Source organism: Phaenicophaeus curvirostris, chromosome 17 (genome assembly GCF_032191515.1).
Source record: "Phaenicophaeus curvirostris isolate KB17595 chromosome 17, BPBGC_Pcur_1.0, whole genome shotgun sequence".
Classification (NCBI taxonomy): domain Eukaryota; kingdom Metazoa; phylum Chordata; class Aves; order Cuculiformes; family Cuculidae; genus Phaenicophaeus; species Phaenicophaeus curvirostris.
Window position 1 is genome coordinate 13,306,853 of NC_091408.1, and position 23,065 is coordinate 13,329,917.

General features: G+C 41.9%; 1 protein-coding gene across 1 annotated transcript in view; it reads right to left on the reverse strand.

The window, feature by feature from the left end:
• Positions 1–1,221: 1,221 nt before the first annotated feature.
• Positions 1,222–23,065, reverse strand: part of TMEM132C (transmembrane protein 132C) — a 222,145-nt gene continuing 200,301 nt past the window's right edge. Inside the window, exons 6-9 of the mRNA XM_069871350.1 lie at positions 13,957–14,162; positions 13,201–13,474; positions 11,913–12,104; positions 1,222–2,777 (exon numbers count right to left, since the gene is read on the reverse strand). Of these exons, the coding sequence (XP_069727451.1) occupies positions 1,578–2,777; positions 11,913–12,104; positions 13,201–13,474; positions 13,957–14,162 (1,872 nt within the window). The 3' untranslated portion in view covers positions 1,222–1,577. The remainder of the gene's footprint in view (positions 2,778–11,912; positions 12,105–13,200; positions 13,475–13,956; positions 14,163–23,065) is intronic.

The following is a 23,065-nucleotide window of genomic DNA, read 5'->3' on the forward strand; positions in this document are numbered from 1 at the left end:
CTTCTGGCTAACAGTCAGGACATAATACTGCTTTCCAAAAGGCTGGACATACCATCTTCCTTTCAATTACAAAAGGTTTTGGATGACAGTGGTCTCCTCATTGTATAGATTTTGATCTGCATCCTCCGCTAGCATAAACTGGCACTGAGTCAACAGTCCTGCCAGTTTACATAATGAATCTACAACTCCATTTTGCATTCACTTCAGAATTATCACTGGGTTTGTATTGGTTTATTCCAAACATCGGCTTTTACAATCTAGTCTAAAATTTTCAGTCTTAGCTGGTCCGATGGCAAAAAAAAATAATAATCTACAGAATAGCTTTCTTGATCTTCCTTCAGCAATATTTCCCTCCCTTGCAACAGTCTGTCCAGAGGCCAGCTCTCTCAGTACAAGGAAATAAAAATCTGGGGACTATCAGTGTCTTTCTGTCCATTCTTCTTCTAGCTTTCAGAGCCTGGTGACAGCTGGTGACATTAGAATAAACAGAACATTACAGAACAAAATTATGAATTCATGGACTTGGCAAAAACCCCAAATCCAGGCTGTACATATTTGGCCAGTGATGGTCTCTGTTCCAGGTACATTTAAAATGCACCGGTGGGGCAATCCCCTCGGTTGTTACTTCTACAAGCTAACATAAACCAGCACCTTCTTCCCTTGGTGAAACATGGGAACTTTGGTTGTGGAAATTGCAAACAAACAACTAAATAAACAATCCAAACCTGAAAGTAAAATGAATACTACTTCCAAACAGAACATAGTTCTAGGTAAGGTGAAACAATGGAAGCTTATGCTTTCAGAAGAGACACCACATGGAAATTATTAGTCAATACTTATCGCCTGAATTCTTTAAATGACAGGAGAATATTCATAGCTAACTTAGAAACAGAATGTTCTTGGTCCACTGTGCACTTCAATTGAAAATGTTCCTGGTTTTAAGAGACTTAAAAGAAAAACACAAGAGGGATAATTATTCTGTTTCAACTTACAAGACAAACAAAACAGTAAAAATAAAAATACCAGGTAATTTCTTCCTCCTTCATATGTAATGCCAAAGACACATCTTCACTTCAAATGAAGGAATAAAAACAAACAGCTTCAGTAACAATCTAAAAAGTCTCCTTGTGGGTCATATGTCCATAAATGTGATGTTTTATCCGAAATACAGACAAGTTATTGTTTGTCTTGCTTATTCTTTTAGTGCTCTTACACACACTCTTTTCTTTTTACAAGTATTTTTGGTACTTTGAGACATTACTATCATTATTACTTGTATGACCCATAAAATACACTTTCACAACCTCCTCCTGCCTAGTTCATCATAGTGATCATACCATTTCCTTGTTGCTTTCTGCTATTTATAATCCACTCCCTAAATCCATGAGTAGCAGAATAACTGCTGAAAAACAAAACAAGTGAAAACCAAAAAACAAACCATGGACCGTTTGGCAAATTTCTTTCCCTGATTATAAAAACTGCCTCATCATTCCTTCCCCTCCCCCTCTTCTGTCCCAATATATACTGTAGAACTGAAGGCATCAAGGTGTGGTTAAACCCAAAAAACCAGCAAGGAGCTACACTTTGTCTTTGAACTTCTCCATGTAGTTTCGTATCTCTTTGGAGTCCCCCAGGTCCATATCCTGGCACACCCACTTAATGTCATCGTCATTGCTACTTAGGATTGAGTTGACAGTAGGACAACCATCGTCAGGTGGGATGGTAGTGAACGTTGTGAATTTTACCCGCTTCCGTTTAGATGTTGGCGAATGTAAAGGGTCAGATTTCTGTTCCTTTCCAAGCTTGCCCCCTGAGTCAGCACACCTGTGAACCTGGCTCTGAATGTTCTTCTGAGCACTCCCATTGAGAAGCTGGTTGCTCTCTTCGCAACCCGAGCCTCGGTCGATGATGGTTGTATGCTCATCCTGCTGAGGTGATGAATCTGTTGTGTTCTCTAGCAGTTCTGCTTCATTTCCCAGCCAGACCCAGTCATGGGAATGGGTCATGGTGGCCTGTCCTTCCACCAGAACCTGCTTGTGACGGTACTTCAGTGCAAATGTTGCACAGTTTATTAGGAAGACTAGAATTGCCAGGCAGAAGACCCCTAGCAGAGCATACATCCCGATCTCCAGATCGCTAAGGCCCCTGGGTGTCTGCACCAGGTCATTTTCCTCCATGCCTGTATTGCCTTTTGGGAGGTCTACTTGAGCAGGGAAGTTGGTAAAGTCTATAGGAATGTTCTGCAGCTGGCTATCATCTGAGAGTTTGCCACCATCCAGCCTATTGTTTTTAATTACTTTATTTTTTATTACAGATTTTGCTGTGGTGCCGACTTTCCTCATGGCTCCCTCCTCTCGCTCTGCTGATGAGCTACCATAATATCGTCCATCCTGGCCATACCGTTCCTGATCTGACACCTTGTGCCTCCGGTCGCTAGCGTGGTTTTCAATCTCATCCGCATCATAATCTCCACCCGTATCAGAGTCTGCATCATTCTGGCCAAACTTGACTTTGACACTGCCATTCCCCACAGCCAGGACACTTTTCCTCTTGGACTTTTGGCAGACTTCAGAAATCATCATGTCCACCTTGATTAACGTGCCGTGACCTTCACCTTCCGCTGCCACAACTGGCCATTTTACGGCTGCGTTCTGCTGGATCGAGACCACGGCTTCGTCTAACGATACAGCAGCGAGGGAGAAGTCCTTAGCGTCATAAATGTCCAGCGGAGTAACAGAGCTGTCACTGAACTGAATCCAGGTGCTTACCACAGCTTCCTGAAAGGAGAGGGATATGGTTAAAGACAGGGTCTTAAATAAAACCGCTCAACCATTGCTGCTCATCAATCTCCCAGCTCTGAATGGCAGCTGGAGGAAAGGGAAGACAATGGCTCTGCACCGCATTTAAAGCGAACCAAGCTTCAGCTGATGGGGCAGAAAATTGGTCACATTTTTCATTAAAGGTTCCACTGTTGCCCTTCCTGTAAGTGTTTTGCAAAAGAACATATATAATAACTGATGTGAGATGTCTGTAATATCAAAGTGCCCATTAACAGGCTACAATTTACATGATTTATAAAGGAAGTCATTCCTGTCATACAAAACCTGAAAAAGACAAACCAGAAAAATTACTAGAGGCACTTGACAGAATACTTATTTTCCCCATGTTCCCCATGCACAGGTGTCACAGGGAGCTGTCAAATTAAACAAGGCATAAATATCTTAGCAGGAATAAGGAGCCACCACAGTATCTTGTAAATGGTTGGAGCAGAAGATTCACCTGAATAAAAAAGACTCACGGAACAATTGCCATTTTGCTGGAGAAAGATTTGCTTTAAGTAAAACATTCTTTATTCCTGAGATAATTAAAAAGTCCACTGCATTTCTGTGTCAGAATGGGGATTCTGGTATGATCTCTACAATAAAAACACAAATGGCCTGGATTTAATTGGACTATCTTTGTTCTCTGCAGGTAGCACTGTTAGAAGTCATCATTAGATGCAAACACAAAGCTAGAGGTCAGCTCTTTGTCATTCAAAATCCCTTCCAGATGATATAGATATTTACTTCTCCACGTCTCAGTAGCTTTCTTTGCAGGAGATTTCTTTATTTTTTCATTTGCTCTATGTCTTGCCTGTTTAGCCAGCAGACGCGCGGGCAGATTGCCGGCGTGCAACTTCACACAAAACTGAAGTTCTTTTCTTCCCAGACTTAAACCGCAGATGGCCCTAATAACTTTACACTTGGGTACATGAGAACAACTGGACTGAAAATTACCATCGGGAAAAAACATTGCCACTCTGTTAACGTCCAGTCATAATACAAATTTACAACCTAATATGGTTTTCAATTGGCAACGATTTGTTATGCTATGGTTATAAACAAAGGGAATTGCTAACCTTCTAGTCAAATTTAAAGCTTTTCAATGAAAACAGCAAGGGGCACTTAGCTGTGCAGAAGGTTGGACTACACTGAATATTTGATTTCCAAAGTGCTATCAGCAAGTTCTTGAGGGACTGGAAGAAGAAAAATAAGCACAACAGGGAAGAAGGCAAAGTTCTTGGTGATTCAAATGCACTTCAAACAGCTGAAATGGAGCCAACGTAGCTCAGATGCTGGGAAGGGTGAATTGCATAAGGAAATTAAAACAGCTGATCTTTCATTAGAGAAGCAATCCTGAAATGGCTGAACAGACAGAAACATAAAGCTGCAGGGCACAGCCTAAATTTACATCATAGAACTCTTTAGTAGAGCAAACCTAGATGTGGGAAAGTAAAGTATCATTTCATTATAATGGATACGTGCAGAGAGAAAGAGATGCATATCCTCCAGCAATTCAACACTGTTGCCTTCCTTGTCCCTAAAACAAGAGGACAGACTTGCATTTCACTGGGGAGGTCTGCAAGATACACTTACATCAGCCTATGGAAGGCAAAGCCACCAGCATAATTTCAAGCACGTATCACAACAGGCTTGGCACGGTCTGCCAGTGGTACTGACTTTCAGGGAGCAGAATGAGAAATTAAGTGCAGAATTTGCATACTTAAGGCTAAGGCCTATGCTTCCTCCCAGCCCTTCGCAGGACTTACATAGTTCCACAACTCTACAGAAGTAGAGTTTACACGACTAAACCTTTAATGCAGTCCCTGACAGACAAACACAGCATATCGAGCACTGCAGAGCCCCAGATCTGATCATGGCCCTCCCTACGCCAATTGGTTTTATTGATGGTTAGAAGAGCACCTCTGAGGGATCTGTGGTCTCCATCCTGACATGGGAGAGAAACACGCATAAGGAGCCATATATACTTCTTTCCTGAATTCTTCAAGACCTCGACAACTCTGGTTTTCTTAGTTTTAATCCTTCCTGCTTTAACATCCTTCAGGCACCTCTCAGTGCCTTTAAGAGGTGACGAGCATGGAAAAATTCAGCCCAAAAGGCTAGAATTTGACAAAGTGGTAAGCAATTTTAAAACAACTTTTATTCTTTACACTGTTTCTCCGCTATTCTACATTCCTGGTTTTATGAAGCAGAAAAATGAAATGGCAGTAAGCTGAAATTTGCAGGCACACATCTGATTTACTTTGGATAACACAGGTGTGCAATAGCTTAGCCAGCATTGGATATTTTTGTATTTTTTATTTCCAAGAGACCTTTGTTTCATAAGAAGAATCAATTTTTCCACAATACAATATTGTCATGCTTATGCTATAGACAGTATTAATTAAAAGAGAAATAAAACAAATGAGAGAAAGAGGGACAGAATCTCAAATCCTGCCAAAGTATATCATATCAGCCCAAATATTCTGTCTGGCAAGAGATCATCTCCTCTCATTCACATTGTTAAAGGAAAGATGAAGGCAGGGGAAGAAAGTGAATTTCCCAAATGATTACAAATTCTGAAAAGCTAAAAAGAAAGAAACAAAGAAATGATTTAGTACCATGTCCTTCAAAGAGCTGTTTCTGCAAATCCTATGTACCGCATCAATAAATCCCGTCCGAATCTCTGACAAGGTCCTCCAATTAATATCAGCAGATGAAAATGGATTGGAGGCTTCTTACCTGCAAAGTTGCTGCCCTAGTTTGATGCCCTCAACACTGAGGTGACAAATGCTTGTGCTCATTAATTATGAAGCATAAACAAATCATTTGAGGGATTATCTGGCTCTCCAGTCTTTCTTTCCTCCACTATTCCTCTCTTCCACATGTGCATGCACACAAACACACACACACACACAAACTCAGTTGCATTCTCAGAACAAATGAAACACAACTACACATTAATGCCAGTGTCTCTTAGAGAACAGGATGATATATACAGTGACTAGGATGATGTGAAGTGAGTCAGATAATGTACATTTGATCATGTTAATGGTAGCAAAATCCAATCCAGGGGAGATGAAGAAACTGCTTCCCAAAACCACTGTTGACTCTCAAATATCACGCATTTCCTAAGCACATTTCTGAAGGCACATTTTGTCTACATTTTCCCTTGTGCCTTTGCTGTTCTCTTCCTCCACTTCAGGTACAACTACATACCACCAGCAAGTTGGCCAGTTCTTTATCTGCTGCAGTTTCACCACCTTTTCGGGTGTTGAACTACATTGCTGCTTATCAGTTCAACAACGCCACTTGATAAACCTTCTTCGATAAACCTGCAGTTTGCTTTTTGTTAGTAGTTTTATCTCCCTTGCAATCCAGTTGTTATGTTTAGGTGGGTAAAACAAAGAGGAAATTATCAGGGTATAGAAGAAACATGGCACCAATAGTCCCCAAGGAGCTCTGTATTGCCTAACCTGTAATGCTTCAAATCCTGCTCTATGAGTTACCTCAAACAATATCGTTTGCTGGCTATGTCTGTTCCACCTAGATAAAACAAGAAGGCTCACACTCCAAAAGACAAACTGAATGCAGGCAGCAGAGCTGGTCTGGAAGCTCTGTAGAAAGCCCATCATACAGAGATCTAATGAGTCCCACTGTGCTGGGACTCACACGCATTGCCTGGGAGCCAAAGTGATGATTATTTTGCCCTTTAAAGCATCACACATCATTTGAAAGTCTGCTTATGTTAGGATGTTCCACTGAGCCCATCTGTAGCATCACAGTCAGTGATTACCAAGTATCCTTCACTACCTCCTCAAAAAAGATGGGGTCAGCTTGATATGAGGGCAAACTATCTTATATTCTTCAAGCAGAAAAATAGGGGAGTACCATGTACAGGACCAGTTGCGTTTTAGAGAATTCTGCTGCTTAGAAACACCGATGTGCGGACTGATCAGTATATTTGATTTTATTCCATACTGAGAATAAAGAGCCCTTTTAATGGTCTTCATTCACTAAAGCACAAATAAAAGTATTTGTGAATAAGTCCACAGTTACTGAGGTCAGCTGCAATAGTCCTGGAGTGAGGCAGGACACTAAAGGAAAGAAATGGATTGCTGGATGGCTCTGCAGAAAACAAATACATCCCTTCCTCAAATAAAGGCAAGGGAATACTGTTCTCAGCAGCTTCTATTAGACCAGCTCTGATTGTTCTGTCTGGGGACTTGAATGCTGAAATGCATTTTCCTAGCAATTTTATCACATGAAATATCAAAGTATTACAATTGCATTTATTTTTAAGCCTGTGGCTTGTGTAGCAAAAACTGGGCTTGATCGTTATGATGTGGAAATGAAAGACAGCCAAGACTCAGATCTTAATTCAAACCACGCTTTCGCCTACCGTGTATTTCTTTCTCTCCTTTTTGTCCAGTCTGCTAATATGACATTGCTTTCCAGTGGGAATTTGCTTGTATTTGCAAGGGAAGAATTTAGAATCTCACCTAACAATAAATCCTTTCTCCTGTTCCCATGCTGCTTAGTTCCTTTGTCACCCTTGTGAGGCATTACATTGCTATGTCAGTTTAAAGAAGATATAAATACAATTTAAGTGTAATTTATACTGCCAGAATGGGGTAATGAATCCACACCATAAAAATACTCCTAATATTTGTTACTTAACTGTGAGATGTCAGTGAATTCCCAGAACTAGTTTGCATGAAGGACATAAACTAAACCAGGACAGAATTGAAGGCAGAGCACCGGAACAGGTTGCCCAGAGAGGTTATGGAGTTTCCTTCTCTGGAGGTATCCAAAACCCGCCAGGAAGCATCCCTGTGCAACCAGCTCTGGGTGAACCCGCTTTAGCAGAGGGGTTGGACTGGATGATCTCCAGAGGTCCCTTCCAACCCCAACCATTCTGTGATTCTGTATGTCAACCCATAAGGCAGGAACATGCAAGTGACTTCAGCTTGTTGACCTGACTCAGGTGGTGCTGAGCACCCTCACCTTCTATCAGTGTGAGACCATTTAGAGATGGTCTCAAAGCGTTGGCTCTTGTCACTGATGTCAACAGGATCTACACATAAGAAAGAGAAGAACTCGGCCTTTAGAAAGAGCTAACATAGCTCTTTTTTTTTTCTCCCTGAAGAAAATGTCTGCAATTTCCCAGTAGCATTGAGAGTTATATTAATACACACAGCTATTTATTGAAGGTTCTCTTTTTATTTCCTTTTCCTCTACCCACTCTCCCATTTCAGTTCATTAGACCACATGCAATACCCTACGGCAACGAAAAAGCTGTGATATGACTGTGAGTTTCCCTGCAGAGCCAGCTAAAATGTAAGAGTCATTGAAGCTCACTCAGATCAGAAAACACTTAAAACACTATAGGTTTTCTTTTATTTACATTTTGGAGAGGTCTTTAAGATGGCACTGTTGATTTTAACAATGGCCAGCAAGCCAAATGGAACAGCACTCCTACCTGAGCAGGTGCTGAGCAGGCGGCTGTTAAAAATAAGACTGCTCACAGCTACAGTTCCCAAACTTCCAGAAGATATTTCAAATTTGATACTTAAAAGTTGGTCAACCTGCATTTATTTTTAGGCCCCTAAATCACTGGTCCATTTTTCAGTGCCAATGAGCTCACCATTGATTTAAAAGAAAGGAATTATGGGCTCAGCATCCCTCAAGGTCACCTTGTCACCTCAGGTAATGCGCTGCCCAACTGCAGATAAAGCTAAATAACTTAAGGCATCCATGACAAAAAAAAAATAGCTTAACCTCTCTAGATTGCTAAGTATTTGGAGAAACTACCAGCTCTTCAGGACTTGTGTTTTGGATGCTTTATGCTACTTATACAGACATGGTCATTATAATCAAGGAAATAATCTAGTCATTATATTCATTGAAAGAAAGTCACTGTAAAAATACTAAATTAATTCCTGTATTCTTGAAGGATGTACTAATAGCACAATCTGTATAATGCTCTCCATTGCACTATACAGATGTACTGATTAATCTGCCAGGGACAATATCGGGCTTACCAGAGCACCAATTACCCGAGGACATTTGCTTATCTATGTTGCAACTTGGTTACTTAAGGTGCTAAAGTGGAGACAAGGAAAACATTTGACTAGGAACACATGGACTGTTTTTTCCATATAACAATGCTGAGACATATCAAATAATTCCTGAGAAAAAATAAAAATAAAAAATAAAGCTTTCAGCTATCTTAACGGTTATTTTGATTTTCAGTTGCATCGGTAAGGTTTACATGAGTTACTTAGACCTTTTCATAAATTTGTTTGAGAGGAAAAGACACAAATAATGAAGACCTTGCAAAGTTCAAGTACACGGTCACCCTTTCTGTGAAAAATTTTTTCCTGATGTCCAGCCTGAACCTCCCCTGGTGGAGCTTGAGGCCATTCCCTCTCATCCTGTCCCCTGTCACTGGGGAGAAGAGCCCAGCTCCCTCCTCTCCACAACCTCCTTTCAGGGAGTTGGAGAGAGCAATGAGGTCTCCCCTCAGCCTCCTCTTCTCCAGGCTAAACACCCCCAGCTCTCTCAGCCGTTCCTCATAAGGCCTGTTCTCCAGCCCCCTCACCAGCTTCGTTGCTCTTCTCTGGACTCGCTCCAGAGCCTCATGTAAAATCTATTTCTCTTATTAAATGTGAAGTCCCTAAAGTCTCTTTTCAACACTTCCTCGGGCAAGCCCTGTCTATAGGCTGAGTAAAATTTAGGTCCGAGGACAAATGAGTGGCTTGCAATGAGGTAGGAAGTGAATTGCACGGGGAATTGGCTCAGGCCTCTGGGATGAAGGCTCTGCAAAAGCGCCCCAGTAACTAGGGGCTGTGCTCAGGTTCCACAGGACCTGGCGGGACCAGGATCAGGATTGCAAACACTCACAGTGCTTGAGCAGGAATTGATCCTCACAAATACGTGAGGGGCGATGCTCCCAGTAAAGGCTTCTGTTGGGAAGCAAGCAGCGTGCTTGTCTTTCTCCTGGTGAAGAGGAGGTGGTAGGAAGACAAGCAGAGGTAGTGAGGGTGCACAGGCTGCAGAGTGGGAGAGCTGGAAGGGGAAGCAGAGGCTTGAGTGGGATTCCATGAGAACATACTGCCCTATGTTTGCATGAAACTTGGACAGAAGATACCACGCATAGAAGCGGTGGGAAAAATGACTATATTGGGATTGCTACTAAGCAACCAGCTTTTCCTGGGCGTTCCAGATCCTTGTGTAGAAACCACCAGGTTTTCCACTGCCGTCTAACAAAGTCTAAGTCTTGTATTTTTCCCAGATGGAGTCATGAGAAGAAAGAACAGATTTTACACATCTTTTACTGAGAAAAAGGTGTTTGATTTTCTCTTGCTTCTTGTTTTTCAGTCTTTATCTTCAGCGAGCATGATGCAGCAGTGCTATCTGCAGGCCCACGAAGGGGACAGCAGGGACAGCAGCAAACCACACCGCCCAGTAGTCCCTGAAGCAGAAGGCATCGCTCAGACTGGGAGCCCGATATGCCCAGTTACTTCTGTATCAGAAATGTACCATTGACAGAACTGAAATTACCTTGCAAAAGAACATCAGCTTTAATAAAATATTTCACTAAAATCATTCCATAACTACAATGCTGGGAAAAGTAATTTCAAAACAAACCACATTTATGTATTTTTATTTTTTGTATTATTTCACAACTTGCTAACTGTAGTGATATATATGAATGCTGTGTCATATCATCTCACCATGCTATAATACAACATGAGATGCCATGTTGTGCACTACTGAAATGACTGCCATAATCTGCCATAACCTGATGTTGATAAATATCTTTGCATACTCAGGACAGATTATCTATGAACCTGAGAAGCTGACAATATAACTGCACAACCTCTGCAGTCTCAAAAGCTCTCTTATCTGCAATCAAAGCCATCATTCTTCCAGTGGTGCTGCAGGACAAATGGTGCTCCCTACGACCTAACAGAATTGGGTTAGGGATGCTTTAGCTTTTGCTTTTACAGTTTTTGTCTGAAGACAGTGTTTCAGAGATGGTTTCTAAGCCCCGGAGAAGGATATAAACAGGTTAATTACATAATATTCTTATGTTTACAGGATGCAGTAAATGGAACAGATGGGCAACATGTCCTTCTAGTTTGGATGTTTTCCTGTCACTAAGTTATAAAACAATCTAAATTATTTTTATGTTCCAGAAAATTAGATAGCAATAATCATGAAAATGGGCCATAAAACTTGACTTGAGATCTCTCTCTATCTATGTGAGATGAAATACAGATTCTGCGAGAAGAGCATTGTGGACAGAGATAATTCAACGGTCCCCAGTCCCACTCTTCAAATCAACCGACTCAAAGAGCTATGAACACACAGCTTATTCCACTGCTACTGACCCTTGGTTTTAATCTGTTCCAGAGCAACTATTTGGCTTGATCTGGTGGTATTCTCCAGTTTTCTTTTCCATGCAGAGTGTGACCTGAAACATGCTGCTTGAAAGACTCCATTTACAGAGACAGAAATTTGCTGGCTTAAATTAAGTAGGATCAGTGCAGTGATACCCTAATGAACTTAATGACAAACCCCCCTAAAACCCAACTAAAATATGAAAGGAGAGAGGAGCCTGGCACTCTGCCATGACTCCAGGAGGGAAAAGAAATGTATTTGGCTATCTTCTGCCTCTATTTTATAGCTCTTCAAAATATTAAATTGTTGTGACACACGGAGCTCTGTGCTCTCTGGCATGGAAAACAAGGGCATGCTCATTTAGCAAATAAGGATCACTGTCCACACACTGACTGTGTCACAAAAATAACAGATGTTGCATCATTTAAAGAAAGGATATTAAAAATGTAAATAATCTAAACTTGAGTGTAGTCAGAACTTTCACTGCAGATTAAGTCCATATTTGAAGGGAAGAAATGAGAAGACAGTTCCAGAGTATCTCTAGAGGACAGCAATTCCTGTGGCCAGGTGCTACTTCAAAGTCGAACTTCTACTACTTGTTATGAATTATCATCTGTACTTCACGTTGATTTAACACAGCCCCATTCCAAAAGGCAACAACAGTAAATATGGAGTGTACACTACCTGCTTAGGAGTATGAAGCAGCTCTTGGGCAATGGTTGTAGCCACAATAGCCCGACTACTTGCTGCGCTTGGCTGAAGAAAGAGTGAAAGCCCAGCCACCAGCTGGACTCCAAGGTCTGTTATTGTCACTTTGTCATCTAGCACAGTCACTGTCTTCTCTGCCAGGATGGAGTCGGACAAAGGAGACAAAACCTTTGGAGAAACACAAAATAACCAGCTTAGGAAAAGGCTGATCGATTAAAATAATCTTTCTTAAGGTCATCATCCCTTCTTGTCTCCAGAGCTTTCTGCATAAAAATGAAACGGCAGAAGATATTGAAAAGGCAGTCTGATTTCATTAGCAGGGTCAGAAAAACATTCAATAGAGAGTTTATGGCTGAGAACATTGCAACCAATACTGAGAGCTGTACTACCTTACTTGGGCTATTTGTATCATTTAACTAGAAGAGTTGATTTAAAACTTTCTTCCTTTCTATTCTGCATCCCAGTATCAAGCAGCTCATTCGATTTACTACCCAACCATTTCAAAGGGAGGCTAGCAACATCTAGGATTTGTCCTTCACTTCTTTGCTTGGAAATTCTCATTTCTCTACTTTTCCTGTTTCTGGTGGAACATCAAAGTAGTAAGATTAATTAAAGTAAGATCTTTAATGAAACTAAGGGCAATACTGCTATATTTAAAGAACTAAGGATAGCTGGCTCATGCACATACTGTCTTCTTGACCTTCTCCATTTCCTATCTACAGCCTACATTAGCTATGTCCACTCTTTGTGCATTGGCTTTAGTAAGGATTCAGCTGGGACAGAACTAGGATATGGTGTTGGCCCCTTGTGCCTTTCAGGATTGTTAACGAGGTTGGTAGTTTTCATTTTTTTTTCTCCTGAACTAATGTTTAAATAAGTCAAAACCTGGCACAACTTCAGATCCCCGTATCAAAAGGTCAGAAGGGTGGCCAACAACTGAGTGGTGGTAATCTGCATCCATCTGGGTGGGGCAAGAACTCTGACTTCTCACTAACCCTAGAAGTGCTGCCTCTCCTAAACACCTCTGAAGTTTCTATGGCTTACACCTTCTGGCCATCCTGCATGTCTTGGACCTCATCTAGCTTGCATCACTGCCACCGCATTAACATTATGTGTGATACTCTACAAGGTCACATGGGTGTAATGAGAAATGACCGTGTTTCAAGATAGCAGAACTTTGTATTGGAATCATACCCTCACCTCCCTGCCTCCCGCCGAGGTTCTCTATGGGAATGGCAGAATGTGGCAGTCTAGAGCACAGTACCTGCATTGTTGTCATTCCTACTTCCCGTCCGATCAAAATCCTGCCTTCTTGCAGCCTGGCAATGTGAGGATCCTCCAGTTTCATAAAATCCATCACCAGGTCTGTAATATCAAACTGCCAGTCTGAGCCCAGCAGGTAGTTCAGGTGACCCCAAGGGCTAGAATCCTCAGCTACAAATTGTGTGAGGACTCGCACCATGGCGTGCTGGTACTGCAGAGTGCATCCTCTTCCTTTCCGCTCGTCTTCATCCTCATCATCGCTGTCTCTAGTGGGTCTTTTTTCATAAAAAAATAAAGCATAAAGAAATGTTTTCAAGAACATTAGTGAAAACTAGCATTAGTGTGCTAATGGAAAGCAACCCCTCAAACATCAGCCCTCCCTTCTGTTTTGTTGGAACATGGCTGGTTTATGGCTGCCTAGCATGATGAAGCACCACACAAATGGGGCATAGCACTTCTTCATCTAAGTCAGCATGTCTGAACACCACCACCACTGTAAGTGGTCCTTACCAGAGCAACACACTGTACGCTGCCGCACAGAACGAACATAAGCACAGAAGCTAAACTCCCACAAATTTTAAAAGCTTTATTATATCTGCAGATATCTGGCACACCAGGTGCAGATTCCAGTACTGCTGTTCCTCAGCGAAAGATGTTGCCTTTTGGGTGCAGGTGCTGCAGCTGTCCTTGCTAAGAGTTAAAATCAACTCCATTCATTTTACAAAAACACCCAAGAAATTTAGCAACTCAAACCCACCTCTTGTTGGAAACAACAGGGACTCGCCAACCTTTTATTTGGCTCAGTTCTGTGTCTGAAATGTCGATCTGAAGAGGCAGGCGTGGAACCCAGACTGTGATTTGCAGAGCAGCGCTCAGATATTGATACGTGAAGTTCACAAGTGCATTCACCTTGCCTTTCATTTCTTTGCCATTGACAAAAACATAGTCACATCTGTCAGAAACCTGAGATGGGAGGAAGAGAGAGAGAGAGAGAGAAAGAAAAAAAGGTAATCACTGTGACAAAACAAGCTCAAAGTGTAACCCTGGCATCTCAAAACCAAACCAAAACAAAAAAGGCTCCCTTTCCTTTATGCATGTTAATGACAGCCTTTTACAATGGGAGCAGCTGAACACAAAGTTCTTTCATTGGCTCAGGAGGCATAATTATGCTAGAGATGCCTAAAGACAGGATACTATTTATGAATTTGTGGTTGATTTTCAGTTTGTTATGCAGTCAGCCACTAGGCGATCCCAGTGCTGTGGAATGAATAATGAGAAGATTCCTTCACAGCTTGGTCAAGAGAAACCCAACAAGCCAAAACAGGTCCCAGTGGAGGCAAGCAGCAAATCTACCTTGGTGAGTACATTCATCAGCCAGTGAGTGACGCTGCTTTCGCTCTTCAAGACAAAGCTGGCTCTGGAGTGGATTTTCATCCACAATAAACATTATCTATTTATAAATGTTTACATTTTGATTAAAGCTGTAAAGTATTTCTAAACACTATAGTAGATTTATCATTAACATGTAAATGCTGTCCTGAAATATAAGCAAGTATTATCATAGTCATGTAAGAGTTATATCAGTAATCACTTCTTTAATCAATGTTGTAATTTACAGACCATTGAGTTTTCTCATTTATTACGTTACTGAGTACTAGTGATAAAATCACTCCTGAATATATAAATCATTAAGAGGGATGCAGATAGTATGAAGTGACTCCATGTGATAAAGTCATTGTCGTATCTATTCCTAAAGGTGTCATAAATGTCTAGGGAAATCTTGCGGCACATTAATCATACATTAAGTGGCTAGCAATGGGAGCTGTTACATTTCTAAATGAGCTGGTATGTCTCCAGAAATTAACAGTAAACCCAGCAGATCTCTTCAACGCCTGCTCTGGCTCCCCTCCCTTCAGAATTCTACTTCATCACCCATAACGAGTATCGTTTGTGGTGGCAATGTGTGTCCCCACCTGAACATATATTTATATTATCATCTGCTCCCTTTTATCCCCACTCCCATTCCCAATGCCATTTTAGTCAAATAAAGACTATCAGCTGGAAGCTTATTGTCCTCAGGCTAACCAAACAGGCAGGTGTCCTCTGTGTCCACAGATACAGGAGCTAAACCCTTCCTAGTTTGGAATACACATCCCATTTCTATTTTCTGTCAGGTTTAAGCACTGCTCACATTCTACTAAAAAAATCAATGGTGAGATAGCAAAAGGTAACTTCAGAGAACATAATAAAAACATTTCTATGACTCATTCCCTAAGAGGGTTATCCTGTAACAGGGCTCTGTTGACTGAAAACAGTACTGCATACTACAATACCAGCCCCATCTGTCTGTTTAGGCTTCTCCCTCAGACCGTCTAAGACAGGTTTGGAAGTCTGGAGGTGGCAGAAATGTCTTCATTTTATCACTATAAATGGCATGCCCTATTTTTACAGGTACTAACTGGAACCGCAACACAGAAAGGGCCACTCTTTCTTTCTACGGTGCCATTGCATCAGCTTCACCCTGGAAGAGGAAAGGTAACAAAAATGCTTCTCATGAAAACAACTCCAACTGGACAGGCGGGGAAGGGCTACATGTCAGGAGTTACAGTCTTGACCCTCTGATCGTGGAGTCATTCCTGCCTAGAGCCACATACGGCCTCTGGGACATACTGGGGGGATTCAGCTGCTGTATTTGAGCTGCTGATGTTTAACACAAGCATGTTGTCCTGCTGCTGCCTCAGCTGCATGGAATCAGGAATGGCCTGTGGGTGACTCTCCACTCAATGCCTGGCAGTGTGACTATCCCCCTCCCTGTAGCTGCTCACATCTCTCCACCAGAGATGGAGATGAAGTTCACCGATGCAGTTCGGCGGCAGACACGCTGCCTGCATGTGTAGGGGGGAAGCCAGGAAGGCCAAGATGCAGCTTGAGCTGATTTGGCAAGGGAAGTAAAGACTAACAAGAAGGCCTTCTACAGGTACATCAATCAAAAGAGGAAGGTCAAAGAGAACTTATCCCTACTCATGGTTGGGAATGATGATCACGTATCAACAGAGGAGGAGAAGGCTGAGATACTTAACAACCTTTTTGTCTCAGTCTTCACCGATAACTGCTCTCCTCACCCCTCCTGGGTCATGGGACAATAAGATGGTGACCCCTCCTATTGTAGAGGAGGATCAGATTTGTGACCACCTGAACATATGTAAGTCTATGGGACATGATGAGATGCATCCCAGAGTGCTAAGGGAACTGGCAGATGTGGTTGCCAGCAACTCTCCATGATATTTGAAAAGTCAAGGCAATCAAGAGAAGACTGGAAGAAGGGTAATTTTTAAAAAGGGCAGAAAAGATGACCCTGACAACTACTGACTTGTCAGGCTCACCGCTGTGCCTGCAAAGATCATGGAACAGATCCTCCTAGAAGCTCTGCTAAAGCACATGGAGGACATGGAAGTGATTAATGGCAGCCAGCACGGCTTCACCAGGGGCAAACCCTGTCTGACACACTTAGTGGCTTTTTATGATGGGGTAACTGCAGCAGTTGACATGGGTAAACCAACGGATATGATCTATCTAGACTTCCGTAATGGCTTTGACATGGCCCCCCACAACATCCTCCTCTCTAAATTGTAGAGACATGGATTTGATGGGTGGACGGTATGGTGGATAAGAAACTGGTTGGATGGTTGTCTTCAAAGAGTGGTGGTCAATGGCTCAAAGTCCACATGGAGATCCGTGTCAAGTGGTATCCCTCAGGGGTCTGTACTAGGACCAGTGATGTTTAATATCTTCATCAATGATATAGACAGCAAGACTGAGTGCACTCTCAACAAGTTTGCAGATGACACCAAGCAGTTGCCACACCAGAAGGAAGGGATGTCATCCAGAGGGACCTGGACAGGCTGGAGATGTGGGGCTGTGTGAATCTCATGAGGTTCAACAAGGCCAAGTGCAAGGTCCTACACCTGGGTCAGGGCAATCCCCAATTTCAGTACACGATGGGGGATGATGTGATTGAGAGCTGCCCTGCAGAGAAGGACTTGGGGGTTCTGGTCGATAAGAAGCTTGACATGAGCCGGCAATGTGTGCTCGCAGCCCAGAAGGCCAATTGTGTCCTGGGCTGCATCAAAAGAAGCGTGGCCAGCAGCGGGAGGGAAGTGATTCTGCCCCTTTATTCCCCTCCTCTGAGACCTCACCTGCAGTCCTGTGTCCAGTTCTGGAATCCTCAACATAAGAAGGAGATGGAACTGTTGGAATGGGTCTAGAGGAGGCTACAAGGATGGTCTGAGGGCTGAAACACCTCCCATAAGAGAACAGGCTGAGAGAGTTTGGCTTGTTCAGCCTGGAGAAGAGAAGGCTTCGCGGAGATCTTATAGTGACCTTCCAGTACTCAAAAGGAGCCTACAAGAAAGCTGGAGAGGGACAACTCATGAAGGCTTGTAGTGATAGGACGAGGGGGAATGGGTATAAACTGGAAATGGGCAGATTTAGACTAGACATTAGGAAAAATTTCTTCACAATGAGAGTGGTGAGGCACTAGCACAGGTTGCCCAGGGAAGCTGTGGCTGCCCCATCCCTGGAGGTGTTCAAGGCCAGGTTGGAGGGGCTTGGGCAGCCTGATCCAGTGGGAGGTGTCCCTGCCCATGGCAGGGGGTGGAACTGGATGATCTTTAAGGTCCCTTCCAACCCAAACTGTTCTATGATTCTATGATTCTATCTCAGACCAGATCTTGGGTATCTTAGACCAGATTCTTAGACCATTAATTCTTAGATGGCTGAAGTTAAAAAGAATTCACATCTAAACAATATATCACATAAGTATGTTACCTATTGCACAACAGTAAGATCTAATTGAATTCTGCTCGGAGAAGCAGTGATTGTCATTCTGAAACTGGTTCCATCCTATTCATTTCTCTATGGTTGATCCCAAAGACAAAAGAATGAACTTATTGAGTTAGTTGTACAAGTTGCTTATTTATGCACATAGTAAACCACATACCCATGCTGATAAAAGATTTCTGATGACATACTTGGCTTCAGACTGACCACGTCTGGTCTAGATGTATGTTTTACTGTTATCTAAAGCCCAGCATTGTCAGTAACAGAACAAATGCAACTGTCAGAGAAAAAACACAGTAACAATAGCAGCAAACCTGCAACTCCTAAATGGTTCTGGGCTGAGATCCAATCTCCATCTGTATTTGTAAAGCTGCTATATGCCTTCATGGGTATGCAACAAACAAATGGCTAAACAAATATATACAGCATCCTAAGGAGGTGGCTGCTGTAGCTACTACACAGCCTTTAAAATTGCTACAGGATAATATTTATTACTGGACATGCATCAGCAACAGTAGCAGGTCTTTATGAGTTGCATTGAGAAAAACATTACTCTTTTCACCAAGTACAAGCATTGCTAATGTCCTTACACATGTTCTTTCTTCTGTTCCTCTGTTTCTGATAAAGAGGTAGCACACAGAAAGTCCAGGAGGAACAAAGCTTATATTGTATTACTGTATCGTATGCATTTTAACTCTCGTGCTTTCGCGTACCCGTTCTTGATGCAACACTGAGGGATTTTGACAATGAAAGGCAACAGACTTCCCAACTACAGCAATACAGGGGATAAAAGGCAGAAGGGAAGAGCATCTCAGTGACTAATTCATGGGGGGGTGTGTGTGTGGGTGTGTGTGTGTGCTCTCTGTATGTACAGGATTAAGGATACTCCTCAAGAAACATTAAATTAAAGCTATTCCACAGTCTACAGCTTCTGTAAGCAACACATCTCAGCTAAGCCTACCTTTAGCAGGCTAAGAAGAATAAGGGCAAGTAGGTTGCCCTTAAGACACCATAAGCAAGTCACATGTAAGGTTTGATTTGCTAAGCAGACGCTCCTCAAGAAACAAGGGTAGGGGATATGCAGTGCAACCACAGATCCCCTTAGCTCAGATTAACTCAGATGGAAATAACATCAGTCAACTTGGTTTTGGAGTTATTCAAAGCAGACTTGGCGAAACTATTTTGATCTGTTCATGTACGAGATTAAAGGAGACAGAAACACAAGACTAGTAAGGACAATCTAAAACACTGTTGAATGGCATCATGGAGCTTCCTCCATTGATGCATGGGAGATTAAAAGAGTAATCAATTAAACTGGATCATGATAGAACACAAGTTCTTTTTAATTAAAAAAGTATATTTGTTTAAGCATTTTTGATAGATAGAAGTATCTCTCTGCTTCCCTCCAGGGTTTAAACGCTCCTGGAAGGTCACTGAACAGGACAGTGACTGGGTTTCATCTGTGAGTCCTGCCCATAGAAGTCTAAGGGGATTTCTAATAGAGGCTGGAGATTCTGTGAACAGCAATCTGTCTCTCATCTCCTGTAGTATTTATGTTTTCACTATGAAAACATTTTCCTTCTGAAAGTGTTTTTTATCTTTGGCATTAGAAGTGAGAGATGATGAAGGCGAAGTCTGCTTAGCCACCACCTTTAAGTGACTGTTTTTTCCCATTCTGCGTTGCAGATCAGCAAGAAATTTTGCATTTTAAAGAGCTTTCTGATGCTATTTCAGCAGTTTCTTTCATTATTAAGCTGCATTCAGCTACTTTCCCACTTTTTTTTTCTTACTTTTCTAACGTCCTTCTCCAGATTAAAACTAAAGTAAAGAAGCTAGACAGCAAAAGGCAGGGCTAAACACAATTCTCTAGAAGTTTCTTCTTTGTCTTCCCTTTTTCTGGCACTACATTTTTGTGCCCCTTTGTAACAAAGGCCACTGCCTTTCCAAATGGCTTGGATGGATTCTCTCTACAACAAGGGACACTTCGTTGAGCCAACAGAGAAAACTGCTACCTGAAAATCAAGAGAGAGTCACTCCTGAATCATCACCTCTGGCACAAAGTGACTGTCATCTAGGGAGTGAAGGTACCTTTGCATCTGCTAATGAACACATTAGCTGCAGTGAATATTAAGAAGATTCTTAGTACTGTGATTAGTCAAATGACAAACCCCTGCATCTGCCTCTACTTACTCCTTGCAGATGAAGGTCAGGAGCCCACAACGAGCTCTGTATTGCAGAACTGCAAGAAGATACCATGTACTGCTTGAAGTCACCGTGAAGGCTGTGACAATGTTCTGCCTTGGACTCTAGAGCCATAAAGGGGCTGGTGACACTTCCGTAAGAATATCCTTGTTTTGCTGTATTAAATTGCACTACAGATTGCTGCAAAATCTTTGTTCAATTACTGGTAGAGGCAGATAGTTTATAAAAGACACATTTCATGTCAAATATAAGCTAAGACTGTCTTTCAGAGGATGGTGAACTCAAAGACTGTCTGTTCTGTTTCATATCTGTTGCACACAGGAGTAGAAAGAATGACTAAAAATAAATGAATGGTACCAAATCTATGAGTCTAGTCTAAGCTTGCTTATTCTCCTAGTGGTTTTTCACCTTTGGAGACATTAGCCCATACCAGAGGGTCTCTGAAGGACAGTTCTGAAGGACAAAAAGAGAAGCTTTTAATATGGCAATCCTGTCAAGTTTATAAACACTACAAATTTGTGAGGCATCAGACCATTTTCTAGGTAGACGTCTGTGTAGTTTGCCCTTAATTAAAAACCCTGAGGCTTAAAACATCTCAGAACTTTAAGACTGGACAGAAATGAGGAGATATGATAATGGTAGATGTCCTGCTTGCATTCATCAGGTTCAAAATCTTGTGTTTTGGTATGTAAACCCATTTACCCATTTCTGTTACACTAATGTAAATGTTGCTAAAATATTCAAAGGTTACATAAATGTTTAAATATTTATGAAAGCAACTCTATGGGCAAAAAGATTTTTCCAGTATTTCTTAAAGGAATCTCAATTTCAAGGAAAAAAATATCAGGATAATTATTAAAGAATAGTGATGTTCAGCACTTTTCAAATATACGACACTCCTACTATTACAGCTCAGTATCATCACTCCTACATACCAGAAGGGCAACTGAAGCTCATGAAGGTTAAGCTTTGTGAACAAAGTCATTTATTCCACTAAGGAATACAGAGCATCAGAATGACCTATCCACTGAATATACTGACACTGGCATAATATATAGAAAATATTAGCCAGTGATAATCATTCTACAAGCTTTTTAGACATTCCTTTAAAATTTTGCAATATTCATGTCCTTGCTATAGAATTTCTTCTAAGATTTTTTTCTTCAACAACCTCCACTGCAAAAGGGGAATTAGCCTCTATTAAATTCTAGAGGTTTTAAGAGAATTTATATAACTCTCTAGCCATGATTCCAATTAAACACTATGGTTTCATACACAAAGGAAATCGTATGCCACATGAATATTAGGTGATGACAACTGTTTCAGAAGAAGGATTTCAATACCTGGCTGCATAATTCTGAATAATCAATAACTTACCACTGGAAAATGGAAGCTGTCTCAAGGCCCATACTATTCATTTTTTCATGTTAAACTCTTCAAGTCTGATAAGAGTTAAAACGTCAGACCTGAGCTCTTCCATCATCTCTGGAATGATATTTATAGCTTTGTGACACTGTTAGAGCAGCCTTTAAAATGGAAGCATTCATTATAGGAGTTGCTAATTGCTAGAGTGACTTGACTTGCCAGAGCCACCCCTAATTCCTAGTGAATACAGCTGGAGCTGTGCTCGGTGACTCAGAAAGTGAAGCCAAAAGCTCTTCTCACAGGGTGAGCATAAAGGTATATAGAGTAATCACAGAATCATAGAACAGTTTGGGTTGGAAGGGACCTTAAAGCCCATCCAGTTCCACCCCCCTGCCATGGGCAGGGACACCTCCCACTGGATCAGAGGCTCAAGCCCCATCCAACCTGGCCCTGAACACCTCCAGGGATGGGGCAGCCACAGCTTCCCTGGGCAACCCGGGCCAGGGCCTCACCACTCTCATGGTGAAGAAATTCCTCCCTATGTCTAGTCTAAATGGAGTAATGAAGCCTTAATACTGATAAGAATGTCATCTTTCTACAAAAACGAAAGGCTTAATTTTTCACATTACGTGCAAGAATAACCCTGAAAGTTGTTTTGACCTACAGCCCACTAAAAGAGAAATAATTAATTTGTTTCTTGTAAAAGTTGAGGAATAATTACTCCCATTCTAGAAACAGCTATGAGGGAGCAGGGAAGTTATCACACTTTCAATAACTGATTTAAGACTCTTTACATTCTGCCCCTCTTAACATCAACTGTCTGCAGTTTTCAATGGGCAACACGGCTTAAACATTGGTGTCGCTTTATGCTTGAAAACAGCTGTCACATTCCAAATGTGGTTGCCATCCGTGTGATCAGCTCTCATACCAAGTTCCCAGCAACCTGCTCTAATAACACAGGGATTGAGCCCTGAGTGCTGCAGAAGAGGAGAATTCTGTAAAATTGGGCTCATAGTTTATAAGCTATTTGGACTTCCTCTGCTGAGAAGGGTCTGCATGTTCAGTATCTGCAGCCAGATTAGCAAAACTAAGAAGAAACGCCCCAAATCTAGACAGCTTTTCTTAGGGAAAAGGCTGTATGTTATCTAATCTCATTACAAAGATTTTGCTGGCAGCTTTGCAGAGCAGAAGCAGTACACTTAACTAACTGAATATCATTCACTACGACAGAACTGAGAGAGTAAAAGGGGCACAAAATGCCAGCTGAGACTGGAGGGCATCTATTTGCTCCCAAATGACCAGCTTTTAAAGCTGAACTGTAGCTGCGCTGAGCCATGGGAGCTCTCCGCAGCTGGCATCATCACGTAAAACAAAATCTGTCTTGTTTTGTGCACTCTTGAGTCAAGTAATTTCTGAAAATGGGGCTGAACAGAGTTTGGCTCCTACCCACTAGGGACATG